This window comes from Bactrocera dorsalis, chromosome 2 (genome assembly GCF_023373825.1).
Source record: "Bactrocera dorsalis isolate Fly_Bdor chromosome 2, ASM2337382v1, whole genome shotgun sequence".
In the NCBI taxonomy this organism is placed as follows: Eukaryota; Metazoa; Arthropoda; class Insecta; order Diptera; family Tephritidae; genus Bactrocera; species Bactrocera dorsalis.
The window spans coordinates 105,901,698-105,924,321 of NC_064304.1; the positions used below are offsets into that span (position 1 = coordinate 105,901,698).

The 22,624-nt window shown below is 34.4% G+C and overlaps 1 protein-coding gene across 1 annotated transcript in view; it reads right to left on the reverse strand.

The window, feature by feature from the left end:
• LOC105227058 (serine/threonine-protein kinase PAK 1) overlaps positions 1–22,197 on the reverse strand; it is a 31,545-nt gene extending 9,348 nt beyond the window's left edge. The window contains exon 1 of the mRNA XM_011206222.4: positions 19,074–22,197. Coding sequence (XP_011204524.1) covers positions 19,522–21,237 — 1,716 coding nt within the window. The 5' untranslated portion in view covers positions 21,238–22,197 and the 3' untranslated portion in view covers positions 19,074–19,521. The remainder of the gene's footprint in view (positions 1–19,073) is intronic.
• Positions 22,198–22,624: the final 427 nt, after the last annotated feature.

Genomic DNA, 22,624 nt, shown 5'->3' on the forward strand with positions numbered 1-22,624 from the left:
GATTTCTTAGTGTCATTTCGGCCATTTTTAAAATGTCAAGACTTGAAACGCTGTGGATATTTCATATTTTACATTTGATCAAATCTTTGTAAGTACTAGAGTAGAGAAGATAACAAATAGGACAGTCAGCTACCATAGTTGATCAGTTGCTATAGCGAAAATCGTATATATGCCTAAAACAACAACTAAAATTTAAGATTTACCCGCCCCAAAATAGAAAATAAAGCAATTTTCGACTTATGAAATTAGCCCATACGCTTTCCAGACATCCATATAGCCTCTACAATCTTCTTTCCGGTGTTCTGGTTAAGTATAACCGTTGAAAGATTTTGGTTAATAAAAAATATTGAATTCATGTTCTTATTGTATTTCTTATTATAAATTTATATATGTAAATAATATTGGGCTGCCTTTGATCTTACCCCTGCCTTAACTGCTTTTTAAATAGTTTATTATTTGGTTTTAAAATGTTAACTGATGATGACAAAAGCTCTGCTTACCTACCTATTTCATATATGAATTTTAATGCATATATTTTTCCCCTTCTAGGCAACTTTAGATAAACTTAGTGTACACATGCATTTTATGTTCCAATTGTATAAAATCCACTATCAATAAACATATGACAAAGTGGATTTACTTTTTTCATACATATCTACTATTAGTACAAGCAATGGCGGCGGAAACATTAAAAACATGAATAATGGTCTAGACCATTGGGCCACAAGAGAGATATCACCCAATCTAATTTGTCATTCAGAAAACAACTACGAGAACTTTTAGAAGAAATTACAGACGATGTGAACGAGTGGTATATTCAATATTTGTACAGTAGCGATGTAGATACCATACATTTCACAACTATTTTCTAGTTGCAAGTCAATAAACATACATATGAATATATGTACAACACATTCATTTGTCAACATTAATATTATTGCCTTCAAAAGAGTTCCTTTTTGAACTCGATTTTTGCGATAACCTTTAAATCTTTCAGTAAATTTCATATATCTTGTAAAACGATGGCCCTTTGAGGTTCGGTTTAGAAGCCATATCTAGCGAATATGGTGGCTGGGGCATCTTTACAGTTTTGTTTTTGGCCAAAAATTCACGAAACAAGCAACGAAAAGAGCTTATATGCAACGAAAATCTCCAAACTCATAAAAACACTTCAAGCCTTAGAGACTGCTACAGGCAAAGTAAGCAATGAATACAGCTGAAATTTTTGCCGTGCTTCAAAATAATACAAAAAACTAGTTTTGACAATTGGACTCCTCAAACCCGCGAAATTCAAAATTATTACTATTACTTTATTTACTGAACACATAACATAACATAACAGCTTAATTGCACGTCGAAAATTGCAAAGTATTTGCATTAAAAGGAGAAATTGATTAGCCAATCCACTTTTAATGAAATAAACATTATTTGATTATGGGAACTCCCATTTAAGTTCACAATCACATAAGTTTAAAGATAATGCATTTGTGATTGAAATAGCAATTAACTAATTTCCTGATAATATTTGAAGAAATTTTTACATTCTTCCACTTAGTTCAAGGGACGAAAATTAAAAATTCTTACGACAAATTCAACAGTCCCATTTGTACAGAAACCTTTACTAGTACATACAAATATTAGTACGCAAAGCGATATTGTCAGCTCAGTTTAGTCAAGCAGTTAATAAAATATTATAGAAATTATTATAACTTGATTTGAACTTTATGTCTCTTTTATACACCAACTGAGAAAGAACCTTATACCTAGTCATTTCTGACATTTAAATGTAAGTACTTTCAAACCAAAAAGGAATTTTCAGTAGTAAAATCCAGGGTTGCAAATTTCTGTTTTTTGTACTATTACTTATGAGCAAAACATAGTAAGACTTTGTTCATAATTTTAAAATTTTTAATTTATTCTTCAAAATCTATCTCTTCCCCTCAAAGTAATCCACCTTGGCAACAATAGACTTGTGCCAATGTTTTTTCCAATCCTCGAAACAGTTGTTGTAACGATTCACGGTTAATGTTTTCAGCTGATTCATAATGGTTTTCCCGGAGCGATCGTTTGAGTTTGCTGAATAGCCAGAAGTCAACCGGAGTTAAATCAGGCAATAGTCGGTCGCGGCACGATATTGATTGAATGTTAGCGAAAACCTCACGAAGAATCAATGCAGTATGCGACGGTGCATTATCGCGGTACAAAAACCAAAATTAGTCGACCCATAATTCCGGCCTTCTTCTACGAAAAACTTCACGCTAACGACACATAACACTCAAATAGTATTTCTTGTTAACAGTTTGGCCGGGCAGAAGGAATTCGGAATGCACCCATCGATAATAGAAGAAAACTGTCAACATAACCTTAATTTTTGACCTACTTTGAAGTTGTTTGTTCGGTTTTGGCTCACCTTTGCCACGATATTGGGCCGATTGATCGTCTGTTTCAAGGGTCGTAGTTCGTCGTCAACGCGTTCTCGACCCTAATTGAATAATTTGCAACAATCAAAAATACTTTGCTCGATATAAACATTATTTACTACAGAAAAACAAGGGTATACTAAACAGTAATGTTTATTTTTATGTGAAATTAAATCTATAGAGTATCCAACGTTTCCCGCTGAGTGTTACAAACTTCGCAGTCAAGGTGGCAAACTAAATTCGATTTATATCTTGAGAATATAAAAATACTAATTCGAGTTAAGTATTTTGTGTAAACAATTTGTGAAAACTAAAATAATAACGTTTAAGGAACAAAATATACATATGTATAATCTTGATGAGTGCTTTTCAAAATTGATATTTGTTGCTACAGCATGTTGAAGGTCATTCCACCGACTTCGTTTGAGTAGGATTAAAATTGAATTGAATTTTACACTATGCTACCTAAGATTCTTTTGCGCTGAGTTCACAAACGTAGTCGGCATAAGTGTTTAGGTAGAATGGAGAAAGCAATACAATCCATTTACACTGTCTGCAATTAAAGCGTAAATTACCCTGTGGCATTGTTTATCTATTTTACTACCGCTGCGTACCATATGTCTACCATTTAAATATATTATATTTGAATATATGTCGATGTGTGCATGTATGTACATATAAGTAATCCGTATATTCGTTACATTTTACCTGTCAGACACTGTGTACCACATTCTTTGACCAAGTCTTAAGTACCGAGGATGTGATACCTGTATGAATGAAATAATGTACGAGTATGTATAGGAGTATAATCCTCCATACAAATTGTTGTACTGTGTGTCTACATGTTAAAACAATAAATTCTGTTTGTATATAAACACGGCGAATTTTTTGAGGCATTCTCACAGGTGACCCTTTTAAACACATTACATGTGTGTAACATGTGATATTTTATTTTGTTTAATACATTACAATTACAATAACTTTGCTTACACATGTAGACAATGCAGCCGCACAACTACAGCCAAAATGTTAGAAATTACTTTTCATCACTCTCATTTGATAAATAAAAATATTTAAAAATTTTTCAGTCAATAAATACTTATGAAATTCATCTTGTATTGCGTACTTTTCGAAAACACAATTACATATAGTACGAGTATATGCATTTATTTTTAACACTATTTATCCGGAGTTGTAGCAGTTGTTTCTATATACATATGTATATGACCCTGGCCGTAATAACTTGATTTTTTTGCTAAAAACACCGGTCCTTGTAAAAAATTTAATTTTTAAAAGTCAATATATAAACTAATTTATTTCTTTTAGGTCATATCATATGCTGTTAAATGTTTCCGTTATATAACGTTTCATCGATTAAATTCCGAAAGCTACATACATGCAGATAATATAGACACATATGTACTTATGTATACACACATAAAACTAACAACAAACTATCTAATTCCAAAACTCTTATCTATTGCAGTCTGCATTTCATTGTTGTTGTGTTACCAACACTAACAAAACATAGCCAGATCAAAGTGCGGTTAGTACTCGCCATAGTTGTATATATGTATGTACATATATACACATATATTTTATGTGTTATTTTTATTTAAGTCTTAAATTGAAATTAATAGCGACTTATCAGTGTCCTTATCAATTTTGTTAGAGATATTGACGGCTGATTAGAGTGTGTGAGAAATGCAAGAATGAGCCACTATGGTGGATGATTCAATATACAAACGATTTCTACTAAAAAATACATAAGAATAAGTGCAAACACATGAAAAGTCACATGTTTAAGGAATTGTAATGAATTTGTAGATATTTTCTACATTTTTGGTTCTTTGGTAAATAAAAAAAATTTAATCGAAAAAGAGAGCATATAGCGTACTAAATACTGAGCATGAGCAGCAAATATAAAGCTGAATAAATATTTGCAGTCAAAAATGCAGCTGAAACTCAACTGAAAGCAATCCAAACAAAAGAAGCACATACAAAAGACTTACGCTATGAGGTAGGGTCAATTCAGAAATGTGCGTTTTAGTTTTATTTTCATATTTTAGTAGAATTTAAAGTTTTCTATCTTGTATTTTAAAGTTCACCTATTTCATTTTCATCTGACAAACAACTGAGAGGGAAGGCTCAGGATCAGAAATCTGACAAGAAAATATGTATAAAGTACGATGGCTCAAAATTCTTAAAGCTCTACTATTTCTTATGAATATCCAAACTGGCAAAATATATATACATACATACATGGCAGCTTTAAACATTTATATAATTTATTTATTTATTTTTTGAATGTATTGATTGATCATAATTTGTTAAAAACAGATATATTTAAAATTTTGGAAGTAACAATCAACAAGAGATCTCTCTACAGAATTCTTTGAGCTAACAATAAAAATTTTTTAATGAAAATATGGTTTTATTTTTGCGTTCTCCATCCAAACAATACTTTACAAAATAGGAGTTTGTTTCTATTTTGATCTCCTCATTTGAGTGAAATATTTTAGGAACGAGCCACTTTTTGAGTCTGAGTAATAGGAAACAGCCGCTGGCCACTAATGTGGCAATTCCTCCAATTTATCGGTCGTATCACAAAGAACTAGAAGGAAGGTAAACTGAGTGAGTCAACCATAGGCAGAAATACTCACTAAATATTGTGCCAGAAACATACATTTAAATTATTTTCAAGTAAATTAAATTAATATTTTGGCGTATTTACTGGGGCCATTTTATTGTGTCTGTGATAATATTTTTTTGGTTAAATTCATACGTCTAATTTCGTGTCGGAATATGTACCCTGTATTTGTAATACTAAAAAAAAAACTAAAAAAATTTATACAACTTAAATCAGTAATTAAAACTCTGCATTTTTTTAAATAACTTCTATAACATGAAATACATACATATGTGAATTTTATAAGTTTTTCTTTTCAAGTTTAAGTGGTGAATAATTTTGGTTGCAGGTTTATATGGCAATTTAATACGTGCTTTAATATTGTCTCTTTTGTTGATTAATATTTCCGAAAAATTAAAGCTATCAAACGCAAAAACCGCAACCGAAAGCGAAACCAATATTTATACACCGTTAACTCACAATGCTTCTAAAGCTTTGTGAGGAATTTCTTTGTTTCCCCAAATGCTCATAATGTGTGAGATTACATATGCATGTATGTGTGTATGCGCAAAACAGTATATATAGGAAGTGCGCATATGAAGTGTAAAAATTTCCATTAATGTAGTAAAATTTTTTACATAAATACATACTAATAGTATGTAGTCACAAAAAATACTAGTTTTGGTTTAGATTTTTGGACAATTTATTAAAACTTTAAAATTAAAGCTGAAAAATGTTTTCTACTAAAAATTGAAATCGGCTAACGGTGATTAAATATGAATCAATAAAAATATCAAATTACTAAAGGATAACAAGAAGCCAAAGACCGAGCTTCTGAAAAACGGCTATAAAAGCTTATATTAAGGATTTATTTGCATTATATAACACGACACATACCTTATAGATATCTACATATGTAGGTACATATGTATGTATGTATGTATGTACACAGGCACATAACTTCACCGCAGACGGACAAGTTTCTTTAATATAGCAACTGTCTGACTTAACCTCGGGCAAGCATTTGCACACATTTATATACATATGTATGTATATATGTATGTATTTCCAAATGTAAATATGTATCCACGCATGACCGACTGTATACTTAAGCATGACTGTTTAAATTCGACTTTTACTCTTGCACTACTTCAAATGAAATGTGAAGAAATGAAATGAAACGGAACAAAATGATATACGCGAAAGCTACATATCTGTGAATGCATGTACATACATACATATACGAAATGCTAATCAACGTTGAGGCTAAATAATTCACACCCAAAAACAACAAAACATTAACGACGATACAGCAGCTATAATAAAAGCAGTATTACTTTACGGCGAAGATGGCAGCCAACAAAGCAGCTAAAGCAACATTAGCAATACGACTAATGCACTGAAGCAACCAGAAGTAATAGTATAGTAACAACAACAGTACAAAGCCGTGGCAATGGCAAGCAGTGACAGCAACCAAGAAGCAACAACAACAGCACACATTACAGAAGCAATAAATAAAAAAATAAAACAAAAATACAAAATGCGTTGTCTGCGTCAACAGCAACAACAATAACAATTGATAGAGCAGACTACCGATCAACCCACCAATGATTAGTCCGAGGCACCAACAGACCAACAACTGGAACGGCAGCAAAGGCCAAAGGAAAATCAGAAGAAGAAAAAATTGTGGAAACAAAAACATTAACATAGACAGAGCGGCAATAACAAAATTAAATGCAAATAAGTGAAAAAGAAAAATATTAGCAGCAACAACGAAATCGACAGCGCCACGGTGTGGCGATTTAAAAATCGAAAATAACCAACCCATGGATATTAACAAGTTTACGGCGTTGCATTACCGACTGACTGACTGACTCTGAGTGACGGGCAGCGGCACAAAAGTGCACAGGCTATTACAAACGTACATTCTATTTGTTGCTTGCATGCATGTGTGTAGCGTGTCTGTAAAAGCGTGCAAGATTAATACAATATTTTATGCATACATATAAATCTGTACTGTATATATAAATATGTATGTAAATATGCACACATGTAAGTGGATGTTAACACTCATGCAGAGATTAACGCTTGCGCTGAGTTGGAAATGCACATTCATTCACTTTGCGTCGCGATTATGGCAATAATATTTAATAGTGTATGAGAAAAATAGTTGTACTTAAATAGCAGACAACAATAACAACGAAGAAAACATTTTTAAAAATAACTTCCAGAAATTCGTAAATAGGCATACACTCACAAAACGCAGCTTAAAAACGAGCCATTAAGATTACAACATACGCATATGTGCAAACACATTTACACAATTACCCGTTAAGTAAGCAGCCGAAATGCAATAAAAAATCAAGTCAAGGTCAACAAACTGTGGTCGCTTGCTTAACATATTTTGTCAATATTTTCCTACATAAGTTAGGTTAAAAAGAACATGTATGCACACTTGAATATACTTATGCTTTCACAATGTCACATACATACATATGTATAAAAAAAACTTAAATAATTTTCAAGTTTTTTTTTGTATTCAAGAAGAGAAAGATTATGTATTGAAAAGCTTTGGAATATTCTTAAAGTACATATTTTGTAATTAAAATTAAAAAGTTTTACTCTTTTCAGAACCTCTGTGCCACCCGGAAGGAATCGTCGGAGACCATAGAACAAATATATGTATCTACTATAATGAACACTATGGCGAGTCAGTTTAGCCAAGTTCGTCTGCTAATCCGTCTGTCTGTATATATGTACATATGTTCGTTAACTACTCCCTCAGATTTTGAAATGTCGATCTTAAATTTTGCACACTCCCTTTTCTTTTTAAGTACATACATATATACTCATACACATACTATATGCCGGACAATTATAGGGATCGTTTAAAATAAAGTCCATGTTTTGAAAACTTTTTTATTTGACAAGATATCTTCACGAAATTCGCTATACATTATTGTCCAAGGCAACGCAACAATATCCGAAGAAAGATCATCGGACAACCATAGCATAACTTGCCTTACAAACTGACCGATAACTGTGAGATAAAGATATTTTTATGAACTTTTATGCTATAACACCAAATACACCTGTGAAGAGTTTTTTAGCTTCGGTGCAGCCGAAATCAAAGTTTTTCCTTGTTATACCCTGAACAGGGTATATTAAGTTTGTCACGAAGTTTGTAACACCCAAAAGGAATCGTCGGAGACCCTACAAAGTATATATATAAATGATCAGTATGTCGAGCTGAGTCGATTTAGCCATGTCCGTCTGTCTGTCTGTATATATACGAACTAGTCCCTCAGTTTTTAAGATATCGTTTTGAAATTTTGCAAACGTCATTTTCTCTTCAAGAAGCTGCTCATTTGTCGGAATAGCCGATATCGGACCACTAAAACATATAGCTGCCATACAAACTGAACAATCGGAATCAAATGCTTGTATGGAAAACTTTCACATTTGACAAGATATATTCACGAAATTTGGTATAGATTATTTTTTAAGGCAACAATGTAATCTCTAAAAAACTTGTTCAGAACGAATCACTATAACATATATGTAGCTTCCATACAAACTGAACACATAGTTATTAACAGAAATGCACCTGTGAAGGGTATTTAGCTTCGGTGCAACCGAAGTTAACGTTTTTTCTTGTTTTTTATTAATATATACATATGTGTTTGACATAAACAAAAACAATCTTTGCATAAATGCATAATACAAAACATGTAAGGTATGACTCATGACTCATCGGTTTTTAATGCACGAAAACTTAATAGCCATGTTGGCCGGGGAAATGGGGTTGAAATGACACATAACCTTGTTTGAAATTTGATAGTCACTACATGTAACCACCCCATTTAAATTAATGTATGTACATATATCATTAAAGGAAGCAAAGCTAAGTGAGCAATGCGTTTGAAGCTTATTTTATTTCATTTTTTTTTTTTCATTATAATAATTTAATTTTTTTATTTATGCAAAATTAATCCGTAAGTTTACTTGATTTCTGCGACGAATTAACATTCCGTTATTTCCAACGTTTGTAAGAATATTTATTATGTTATTGTTGTAGCAGTACTATAGACCCTGTTTGAGGGGCTAAGCGTAAGTTAGTTGTTATCGAAACACTCTAACCGGAGGTACAGGAAACGGGCTTTTTCGACGGGTTCGGATCATAAGGAAAATATGTTAGATGAGTGGGATTCATTGGGTTTATTTGGTATGTCGAGGTCGATTCCGGAGTGGTGGGAGTTTAAACTGCTACATTATCCAGAACGAAGTTGGAGAAAAATTACTCTAGATTGGCAAAGTAACACAAGCTCCTAGTTGCTGTTGTTATTGTAGGAGCAGAAAACATTCCCGAAGTAATTTCGAAGAATAGTGCCGGGTCCGTTCCGGTTACTTAGGCTTGACTGTCGTGCGACCGACAAACTCCTCTTCTGTAAATCTATATACATACATATGTACATATGTAGGTAAAAATGATTGTTTGTTTGTTAGTAACGCGAACCCTCGAGAACGGCGGAACCAATCTTCATGAAATCAGAAGTGGATCTGGAAAGGGTTAGATATAAAAAAAAAACCATATACTTTTCATAAGGAAAAGTCGAAAAATTGGAAATTTCCGAAAAGTGACTTTTCATACAATTTTTTTGCTTTGTTTTTCAATATTTTGATTTGTAAGTTATTTGAATCGTTCAATTTCGGTCGCTTACTTTTTTATTCCGGAAAAATTATTGAAAATTATTCAGTGAAAACTTTATGTGTGTTTTAAACGAAGTGATAAATTACAGATTGAAATTTGTTACGAAGAAACGAAGACATCGCACTAATATCGGTCGGCGTTCTTTTTGCCATCAACGTATGGCAGCCCAAGACAAAAGAACTACATGAGACTCCCAGGATGCGATGACATATGTGTGGAATTATGGATCGCTGTCAATCAGCAAGCGATCATCACGATAATACAGCAAGACCTCATGCAGAGAAGGATCCATTATTCTACGAAGCGATGAAAACCAATATGGTGCATGGACCTTGCGGACACCACAATCCCACTTGCAATAAATGCGCGAAACACTATCTAAGTGCTTTTCTTTCGGAATCGCAAACTGAAAATGACGGATATCCACTCTATCGTCGTAGCTCATCAGACGACCATACAACTTAGAGTAGTGAATATCGAAGTTGACAACATATGGATCGTACTATATTCTCCACTGTTGTCTAATTCACATTCGAAACTCATATCAATGTTTAGTATTGCAGTTTGGTGTAATCTATAAAGTACGTTTATAAGTACGTCACCAAAGGAACCAATATGGCGGTTATTGGTCTTGAACGATACGGTCGATACGTGAACTGCAATAAAGCGCTTTGTAGGGTATTTACTTTTGCAATTCATGAACGTTTTTCGAGTGTTGTGCGTCTCACAGTTCATTTGGAGAATGGCTAAAGAGTGTTTTTCAACCCAGAGAATACAGTACAGCCAGCGGAAACACTTCCAACAACATTGACATTTTCCTCAAAAATAATACAATTGCTAAGCATTTGGAATAGAAGAAAAGAACTGCAACCAAATACGCAGTGAAATAGATTATAAATGGTTCAGTCGTTGAGTATGTATTATACCACGTGCATCCCTAAAGACTGATGTCACAACCTTTCCAACCGACTTTTTCGTTTTTCCACGCCTGAGAACCATCATCACCAACTTCATCATGTGCAGTCCACTAGAATGACTGTCGATTGGACTCCAGCGGGAAATGATGGAGCTATATTTCTATCACCGACGCAAAAATTCGGCTTTATTGCGATTAGAAAGTACTTAAACACTTCTCAGAATTAGTTGTTTTTGTTGGATTATGAACTTGCGAGCACCTACTTTGCAACTCAACGGTGGATTTCCCTGAGCCCAAATTCAACAGTATTTTCCACAAAAAAGCAATGCTTTATTGACACACGAAATGCTTTATGATCCATTTTTTTAAACTAACACAAGTTGCTTCAGAAAAATGCTATATCTCATTAACTAATAGTTATAATCCAACTAATAGAAATCATATAGATGATAGTAGTAGTATTATCTATGTAAGTATCAGCCACAGTGAAGCGTGGACGGGTGGGTCCTCTAGTTCTTTATAAGAATTATTATTTTTTTTTTTAATAGAACTTCAACCATTTAATCGCGACAATGGCTAATTTTAACAAATCACAAAGATGCAGTACCTTTCAATTGGCAGTAGAACTTTAACCTTTAACTTATGAGGTCAAATTTCGAAACGTAGATTTAGAGGTAGTAGTAAATTTTACACCATTTTGATTGTTAAAATTTATTAGAGATTTTTTTATTATAATACCTACAAATTTTATCAAACTGATTTAAATTAATTCTAATTACAGTATTTGGAAAGAAAATTTTAAACTCTTTGTATTTTTTTGAAAAATGTGTCGTTTATTTTAGAAGCCTTTTTTATGATTATGAGAAAATCAAAACACAAGGTGTAAAATTTACTACCACGTCATAAGTTAAAGGTTAAAAGTCCTTGCGCTTGCACTCAATATTTAAGATCGAAACAGTAACAGAAAATAGTCCTGAAATAATTCCAAATATTTGTTGAGGTGGCAGAACTTGTCCCGATATAGGCCCGTGTACGTTTCGGTTATATGGATCCGACTGACATGGGAACGGTGAACGGTACAACAGATTTCATTAGTTCTCCAAGCAAGCGTTCCACCAAATCCAAAATTAGCAATGTTGTACAAACTCTCTGTGAAATGTAGAGCGAATCTAATCAAAATTCATTCACTAAAAACTGATGCAGATACATTATTCTAGCTAAATTTAACCTAATAGTATGAAGATATTTGCATCTCCAGAAGTTTCATAAAAAAAATTTAAAATAAATAACTTGTTTAAATTAATTATGAAAATGATTTAATCACTGATACTCGTAAATATTTTCAAAATATCTCAATAGTTTAACAAATTGGGTTAAACAAATGGAAACAAACATAAAATTCATATATGTACATATGTATGTACATACATATGCATGTACTCATTAATATATTTTGCCAATTTATAATCTGCGCGGACACAAATATATAGATACATACATACATACATATATGTATGTACATCCATAAGTTGAACGTGATTCATGAATTTTTCCACTTAAACAGAGATAAATTGAAATATTTTTGGTCAATTAGCGGATTTATTTTAAATAATACTGCTTTTCAAGTGTATATGTTGTTATCATAAATACAGTTTTTTGTATAATAAATATAAAACCAAAAACAGTATAGATTATTTCCCTTGACTTGTTCATAAGAGAAGAAGCCGGGAGGAATGAACTGTTTTCTATAAAACAGTTTAGATAAACAAATAACTTTATAAATTGTATTTAGTGCTCAAATACATTCATGCATATTGCATACACTCAGACATACATATATGGATGTATATTTGTCGTTTGCAAGTTTGTTAGTTGGCTTGCTTTCCACTGAAATTTTGCAACTTAAATCCGGCTAAAAAATAAAATCAGCGAACACGTCTGAAATAGCAGCAACACTTGGTTGATGATGAGTAAAAGTGCCTCCGCAATGAGTGAATTAAAAACAACAACAACATTAACATAAATCATTGCAAATTTCACACACGTTTTAGTGGAAGCGATTGTGTACAAATTTGATTTGTATGGATGTGAGTAAAAGTGCAAACAACGCTTGTATGTAAATTATGTTCAAAACATACAAATATGCATACATACATATGTATTTACATACATACATATATACTATATATAGGTAAACGAACGTCCACGTGAATGCATTTTTCGTATTCACTCAAGTGTAGTTTCCCATCATGGAGATAAGGTGCCACTTAGATAGATAGACTCCTATGTATGTATATATGTATGTACTTACATTCATATGTATATACAATTAAAGCAATCACCTTCGGTTTTATTGTTAATTATCCGTAAACAGCTGGCACACAACTGAGGCCAAGGAAATGAGCGCTTAGAATAATTAATATGAAAGAAATATACGTAATTACAGCGAACAAATTCTTAAAGCATACTTAAATAAACGTTTTAATAACAAACTAAAAAAATAGGCAAAAAATCAAAATTACGTACGAATAGCAGCAAAAATTGAAAAAAAAAACCAACAAGTATAAGTAAATAAATAAACAAAAGAGAATCAAAAAGCAACAGACAGAACGTGAATGCCGGCCGCCATGGCCACCACAAGCGCCATGCCGCAAACACTCACACCACTTTGGGGAAGTATAAATGTCTGGCGAAAACGAAATTACACAAAACTTATTTGATTAAAAAAGGAGAAACGTAAAAGTCAAAGATGACGACGAGTCACTCACTGGATGCCACGATTATTAGTGTTTAAGCATTTGCAGCTGATATTTTGTAGCATATACTATTTGCTGGCCCACTGCAGCTACACTTTCATAATTCACACCAACTTAACCTCATCTACCAGGAAAAGATGGCCGAAATGCATGGCGGATGTTTACATTAACCAAAAAAATAGGTGATAAATATACTTATATTTTTTCACATACATTGAGACAAAAAAAGTACCCGGAAATTGTAAATAAACGCAAAATATTTAATTATTCATCAATATTTGTTTTGTCGCCTTCAAAGTAATCCTCACCAGATGTAATACACTTATGCCAACGAATTTTGGAATCTTCGAAACAATTTTCATAAGCACTTTTTGGTATGACCTTCAGCTCCTCCAGCGAATTTTGTTTTATCTCTTCGATCGGCTGAAACGGGATCTACGGAGCGGCAATTTTAGTTAGAGGAACAAGAAAAAAGCACACGGAGCCAAATTTGGTGGATACGGTGGTTGATCGATGGTATTTATTTTGGCTTTAAATTCGGTCGCAATCATACTCTTTTTGAAAAAAAAGAAAGAGCAAAACGCGTTTCATATCCAGAATATACTCTTAATTTTTTTTTTTAATTTTCATCAGTTTTAGGGTCGAAGGTTGCCAAGAACGAGACATGTCTTCAACCATCTCTCAACCGTCTTTGAAGGCTTTGTACCACTTGTAGGCTTGTGTTTAGAACACACAACATTTTTCAACATTCGCAACCATTCTATACACGAAATTTGATTGGAAATACAAAATCTGAGACAAATTCTTTCTCGACATTTTGATCAATTGTAAAAATTGAAACGCACTACTAAAGAGTACCGACTTAAGCAGCTGCTATAAAAAAGGACAGTGCTACCAACTTGACAAAATACATTTTTTTTAAATATCATTTACCCGCGGAGTTTAATTACAATTTCCGGCTGCTTGTTTGTCACAATATATAAACTTCTCTCATGGTGGCGGTCAGAATTACACAACGCTAGCTTTAGATTCTGGGCATCTGGAGTAAGTTTAGCCGCATTTACCGATTTTAAAATGAGTTAGTTTGGGAAAGTACAAGACCGAAGAATGCGAATGTACCGAAAAACAAGAAAAAATGTTAAAAAAATGCGTTTGCAGGAAAGGTATATGCTATAATGGTCCGATATCGGCGGTTTCGATAAATGAGCAGTTTATTGTGGAGTTAAGGACGAGTGCGAAATTTCATATCGATACCAAATATTTAGGAACTAGTTCGCATATATGTACATATGTATACAGACAGACGAGCTTATAAATACATGTACATATTTGTGTACCTATGTATGTAATTAATCGGGCAGACAAATGCCAACCTCCCCTTCAACAATTGAGAGAATAGTTTCCGTACTCTTCCCTACCCGACCCCCACTCCATCAAGAGATCGTGAGAGTTCCACAAAGACAGAATATACCGGCTGTTTCGAATGAAGAAGTCCGAGAAGCATGCAAACGATTACACCCATCTAAAGCCCCGGGACCAGATGGAATTCCGAATGTAGCGCTAAAAACGGCGATTGCCAGAAACATAGCCCCTTTTCGAACAATGTATAATATATGCATCCAAGAAGGCCGCTTTCCCACCATTTGGAAAAGGCAATATCTTATATTACTGCCGAAACCCAATAAACCAATGACAGAACCGTCCCACTTCCGGCCCCTCTGCATGTTAGACACCGCTGGAAAGGTTCTGGAGCGGATCATATACCAACGGCTAAATAAGGCAATTGAAGATGCCGGTGGATTATCCCCAAACCAATTCGGATTCAGAAAGGCAAGATCCACAGCTGCAGCGGTAACTCTAGTAAAGACCCTGGCCGAACGGGCTATAAGTGGTAAGAGATGGAAAGGAGGCACAATACAGTACTGTATGGTGGTAACGCTGGATGTAAAGAATGCCTTTAACTCGGCATCCTGGCATAGTATATTGAGGGCACTAAAAAGCTTCTCCGTGCCTCTATACCTTTACAACATTATTGTAAGCTATTTCGAGGGAAGAACTCTAAGCTACAACACAAACGAAGGCTCCAAAAAATACAAAGTCACCGGTGGAGTACCCCAGGGATCTGTACTTGGGCCGCTACTCTGGAACATCATGTACGATGGAGTACTGCGACTGAAGGTACCTAAAAACGTACACATCATTGGGTTCGCAGACGACATCGCTGTTGTGGTTACAGCAAAGCACATACACGATTTAGTTACGATTACCAACAGGACAATAACGTTAATAAGCGAATGGCTAGAAACTAACGGACTGAACCTAGCGGAGAGCAAGACCGAGGCGGTTCTCATTACTGGCAGAAAAGTTCGGGAAGTTGCCACGTTCAGCATAAAGGGTGTAAGCATCACTACACAACCGGCAATTAAATACTTGGGTATTATTCTTGATGCAAGGATGTCCTTTAAGGAGCACTTAGCGTACACATGCGAAAAAGCCACAAAAGTGTGCAGAGCCCTAACCCGGTTAATGCTAAATACCCGCGGGCCAAAGCAAAATAGAAGGCGGCTATTAGCTGGTGTATTAAAGTCAGTCGCGCTGTACGGCGTCCAGATATGGGGAAAAGCTCTCGATATAAAATCTTATCGGCGTGGCCTCTTTTCAATATATGCCACCTGCGCGTTGAGAGTATGCTCTGCATTCCGCACAGTATCGGAAGATGCTGCACTCATAATTTCGGGCCTACACCCATTAGACCTCTTGGCCAAAGAAATCCAATGGCTTACAAATGACAGGTTATCGCATAACACACTAAAAGAAATTGCAAGGACAGAGACGGTGAATCACTGGCAAAAACGCTGGGAGGAAAGCGGAAACGGGCGGTGGACATTCCGACTGATCCCAAACGTCGAACCATGGCTAAACAGACCGCACGGCGAGGTAGATTTCCATCTAACCCAAATCCTCACAGGACATGGCTGCTTCAAAGCATACCTAAAACGATTCGGACATGAAGATAACGACACATGCGATCATTGCGGAGGCGATACCGTTGAAAATGTAGAACACACATTTTTCTATTGCCCGAAATATAGTGATGAGAGGCAGCACTTAAAAAATGCGTTCGGTGTAGAGCCAACTCCTGATAACTTGGTAAACCAAATGGTCGAATCAGCAGAGAAATGGAAAGCGGCTAGCGAAGTGGCAGCAAGGGTCATGAAATCCCAACGTGCTAGCGAACAGCGGCGGAGAAGAGAGGTGTTAAATATAACGAACAACCACGACCCAAACACACTAACATTGACGTGACGGGAATGGTGGGCGACGAACACTGTACAAGGGGGGGTATTAGACCAACAGAGGTGGGGCCAAGTAAATGCAACTTGTAACTGACTGCATTTTGACCATCACGTACGCTTGAGTGTCACTCAACCATCCTCCCGACGTAATACTTGACGGTGGTACCGGGGGGAACGGTACAGGACGGTAGGAGGTTTAGTTCGGATTAAAGTTCCACACTGACATGGGGTCCAGGCTTTCGATGCTTCCTCCTCGTATAAAAAAAAAAAAAAAAAAAAAAAAAAAATGTATGTAATTGATATTGTGTGTAAAACGAACAAAGACTATGAACTAGAGAAATGCTTTTTTGGTCGATCTAAATGCTTAGACATACAAAGTGTTTACATATACTTTATAAACTAAAAATTACACTTAGATTATTAATTATAAGTTGCAACATATTAAAAATAAGTGACAAACATTAGTTATTTTTTTTTAATTTTTTAGCTCATGTAATGGCTAGCAAATATATGGAAAAAATCGCGCTAATAAAAATTCAAAAAAGAAATAAAAAATATAATAAAACTGCACACGGATAGTGGTTGTTGTTATTTGTGATAACGATTTAACAGATAACAAAAAGTTTTTACAGTCTATGCGCAAGAGTAAGCTTATATAATACACTCTAAAATATACATACAGACACATATAACTTATCTAATCTGATATAATGTTACCTTTGCAGTATTTCTTTTATATTCAAGAACAAATTCGATTTACCTAATATTTTGCTATGCAGAAGTGTCTTTAAGTTTGCGTTTATACAATCGATGGGGGCCTAAAAACTTGAACACCGCATTTGCTTAACATTCAGATTAAATAGTTAAAAGTACATAAATAATTATAGTCTCCGTAAAAAATAAAAAAAATGCAAACCCCCGTTGTTAAATTTTTATTTATAATTCTTTAATCTAATAACCAAAATTATAAATTGAGACTACTATATAGAATAAATTATATGAATCTGTTTTCGAATGTTCAAACTTGGCTACAATTTTTACAACTAATGCCGTTTTACACGTACACCTAACGCTATCATGACTCTTTATACAAATGTACATGTTAATACCCATAATACCAACTCATACACCAGCCATCGCTTCCCGATCGTGATTGTCAAAAAACGTAATCGACAACGAATGCCAATGAGCTTCGCTTACCAAATATGCAAGGGGAAACACTTTCGTTTATCACTGCGCATTTTGATAAAAAAAAAAAATAAATAGCAAAAAAATAAAATACATATGAATAAGCTTTTTTATAGTGTCTGCGTTTTGAATTTATTACGATAAGATGGGTCCATTATATTTGGTGAAATCAGTTATTTACTTACTTATCTACAATTTGTATCGTTACCAGTAATAAATTGGTGAAAATTATAATTGCCATCCGTCAAGTGAAAATGTGGTCTAGTTCTTATGTTAAATAATTCAGTCAATCACTTTGCAGTCAATAACATTTAGGCTCAAGAACGTTTACGTTTTTACGTCTTTGTTCAAATCTACATACATACGAGTATATACAATTTTTAGGCAAAATCGTATTGACTTCACTAGCATGTGTTTGTTTTTTATCAAAAGACAGTTGACTTTGCACAGTACGTGGATCGCCACGCCAATCGCAAAAAAATTGCGACGCATAAATCAAAGAAATTTTATGCAAATGAAACAATCAATACAGTTTTAACAATAACATGAGGCAACATCAAGTTTATTGTTAATTCATTTGGCTAAAATTTATACATGTGATCAATATGTTTACTAATAAAAGCTACTCACTTTAAATATCCAACGATGGTTTTCTCTTCGATGTATATTCATAAGATTACATAACAATCTAGCGAAATCAATTTACAACCCAAACAATACCCAAATTTTCTTACATGGGAGCATTCGCACTTGTTAAAATCTATTGATATCACAATTGATTTTAATCAGTATGGAAAGATAGTTCGTAAAAAATGTGATAAACAAGAAAAAAACGTTAACTTTGGTTCAACCGAATCTATATTACCCTTAACCGTGTGTTTTTTATAACATAAAAGTTTATAAATAGATATTTATATTAACTTTTTTTGTCATAGAGAGTTATAGAAATGGTGACAAACTTAATTTACTCTGTTTAATGACAAAAAAATTTCTTAAACTCATTTTTGTAAACCGTAACGTAACATTTTTACATTTTCTTGTCCCCATATGTTCATAATATTCTATTACAGCCGGATTTGAATACTTTAAATTAGACATTACTACGAAAAAAAAAACAATACATAAAGTTTGTTTCAACAAAAAGCTTACGAACTTACCTTTCGACTGCAATACTGTTCGACCAGCGATGTTCTCGCACGCTTCATTTAATGCACCAAAATCCATAAAATTTCTGTTGCGCTTTTCATGTCTTCTATAGCATTTTTCTGTCAACAGCAATACACTTCGCCTATCCCCCTATATTCCATTTAGCATTCGCCTTCACCCTTCTGTCACACTTATTGACTTAGCTTTAAGACTTTGTGTTAGATCTCAAAAGAGTTTTCGTACTCTATATTCCTCATATCCAATCGAAGGCTTTTCTTATACATACTTATAGCTATGTAGTATATAAATAGGCAACTAAAATACACAACGTTCTTGCACAGCTCATGAATACAACTGCACTAATGCAATATTACAATTGCACGTCAATCTATCCCACATGATCAGTTCTTTTATATAGACAATTGTTGTTTTAATCTTCCCACCCCTTCACATGCGATTTTACACCATACGCCGCAGCACTTTCTTGGCTGCTTTTATGTTCGGCACCAATGCTTTAACTTCACTGCAATCGTCAAGGAACGGATGCCGTAGCAATTCATCAGCTGTTGCACGTTTGTCGACCTCCACTTGCAAGCAACAATCAAGAAAGTCTTGTAAACTGGGACTCAGTTTATCCCAGCTCTTAATGTCAGGTCTACCATTAGCCGCAATAAGATAGAGTGCACGAAGCGGTGTCTCATAAAGATATGGCGGTTGACCTTCAATCATTTCTATTGCCATAATACCAATTGACCAGATATCTACTTTCTTTCCATACTTCTTACGTGTAACGACTTCAGGAGCCATCCAATATGGTGTACCGACCATAGTTTGACGTTTTTCATCACCTTCAATATTTGCACAGAAACCGAAGTCAGTCACCTTTACCGAACCATCCATACCTAATAACACATTATCCGACTTAATATCACGATGAATGATACCTTTGGAATGTAGAAAACTTATTGCATAAAGAACTTCTCGGCAAACGCACGCGATCTGTCTTTCCTTCATAACAGTCTCCGTGACAACGTCAGTTAGTGGACCACCATCCATATATTCCATTATTACCCATAACTGATCTTCTGGTTCAAGTAGATATGCATCCAGGAAATTTACTAAATTTTTATGATTGAAGTCCTTCAATACACGTATCTCAGTAAGAATGAGATCTTTTGAGGACTGATTTTTAAGATCGATGGTCTTAACTGCAACTTGCGCCTCGGTTTGCAAATCGCCTGCAATGAATACAATGCCAGAAGCGCCCTTACCCACCTCTTGCGTAGTGTGATAGCGTTCTCGAGGGTCGTCCATATTGCAAATAGCTCGAAGTTCTTCATAAACTTCAGCGTCTGTCTTCTGTGCACGTTTATCTTTTGATCTACGCAAAATTGATTCCTCAGCTGGTTCAGTATCAGCATCTGTTGGAGCCACAGGATTGAGGATAATCGTATTAGTGTTGATCTTGTTCAAAGGTTCCTCTGCATTGATAGTTGTAAGATCAGAGACTCCGCGCGAAAGCTGTTGAGTTACCGCTCTGGGCTTTGGTTTTAAAACTGGTTTAGGGGGTAAGGTTTGCAATTTTTTGGCAGGCAATGGAGGACGGTCATCACCGGTGAATGATGAAATTGGTTTCAATGTTTCGCGTTGCGCTAATAAATTTGACTCAAGTTCTTTGATCACTTGATTCAATCCAGTCATACGGATGGCTTGTTGATTGTCATTGAAACTACTACTATTGCTATTTCCACTGGACGATGCACCACTTTCTCCAGTAGAGCTTCCTCCTCCATATAACTCATCATCATCGGATTTATCAGGATCATGTGATTTGTGTTTATTTTTGTAATTCACATAGTTATCTATTTCTTTTGATTCCTCGTGAATTGCCTCCTCAGTAATGAACGGCTTAAATACATCATTGTCCTTTTTCTTAATGGAATAGTTATAGTATTTAACGGCATGGTAGGCAGCATCAGGGTTTTTATCCTGTTCATCGCGGGTAATTTGTGCATTCATAAGTCTTGTCCAGGACGCAGGCAAACCTTCAAGATGCCCCGTCTCTTCATTTCTTGACACATGATAATGCCGTTGGAAATTGGTTGGATTACCGATTTCTGAGATAGGTTCCTTCTTGCGACCAAACCAACCTTTCAGACTTGTGAAACTAGTCATTTTGACAATATGTTTGTATGATTAAAAGAGAATATTTAGAATTTTATTCTTTCTTTTAATAATTTTAATTAAAAAATTTTTACTGTGCTCGCAATTCGTTAGTAGCACACACCTAAATTTGTTGGTGTTTGTTGCTACCCTTAATTTTCTTCTCCGTCAGCTCTAGTGCTGTGCTGTTGCTCACTAAAATGCGTGACTCACGCGTAGCTTTTCAATACTATGCATGGTGGCGATCAGTCTTTAAGACTCGAAAATATATAGAGTGCAGTATATCAACTACTCCACGACTAAGTTTTATTTTCGTACTTTTGACTCCAAATTTTTAGTTTATTTCACATGTACTACTTTATATAAAATACATTCTCTTTGTGTATGTTATATTCCACTTTTATCATATATGCACATTTCTTTCGTTCTTAAAATATTTCTGCAGTTTAATTAATCACCAATTACGTTTCAATTATACACAAACTCGTTTCGTCATTCACATGAATTTCACATGCACTAGTTACATGTTTTCTTATCTACCAATTTCTCAGATGCATGCAATTCACTTCTCTTCTCGTTTTACACAATCACACTGCATCTTTTTCAAAAAACTTTTATTTCTGACTCCACATTCCGTCCTTCCTTATATTTTTAATTTATCTGACTTTTCTTCACTTATGCACTAAGTACTTTTGTCTCCACTGCTGGCGCATTCGTGTTTTACACAAAGGAGTGGCACTTCACCTTCTTTACTTCTATTCCTTCACTCACGTCTTGTAATATATTTATTACATCTTTATTCCTTAATTTTATTTCATTGCTCGTTTATTAACTTTTTGTTTTGTTTTATTTCATTTCAGCAGAACATAAAATATAGGAAATTGGTTGTTTTTGGAGATATGTTGTGATTTATTTCACTTAAATTTTACGCTTTTCTCGATTGAATGTCGACGAACGACTGACACCGCCAGCGATATAATTTGTTGTTGTTCGTTGACTACAGGGATGCATATAATCAATTTCATACTATATCTAAAATATTTATCGTCCCTTACGTTTAGTTCATCTAATGTTCACAGAATCTTATATAAATATAAATTTTAGCTAAAATTAATTTTTAATTAATAAATAAATTAAAATAAAAGAATTATAAAAAGAGGGTTTCTGAAACTAGCAACCCTGATATTATTTGTTAAATATGCGTCTCACTTTAACAAAGGCGATCAGATACCATTTAGGTGATGCAGAGTTCCTTCTCGCTCTTGTCGATAATGAAGTTTTCCAAAGGTGCATAAAACCAGCGCAAAAAATTTTGTGGAATGGAATATTGGAATATTTAGCTGGTTAAGCAGCTCTTATTTCCACCGACGATGTAGAAAGAACAAAAGGAAGCGGATAT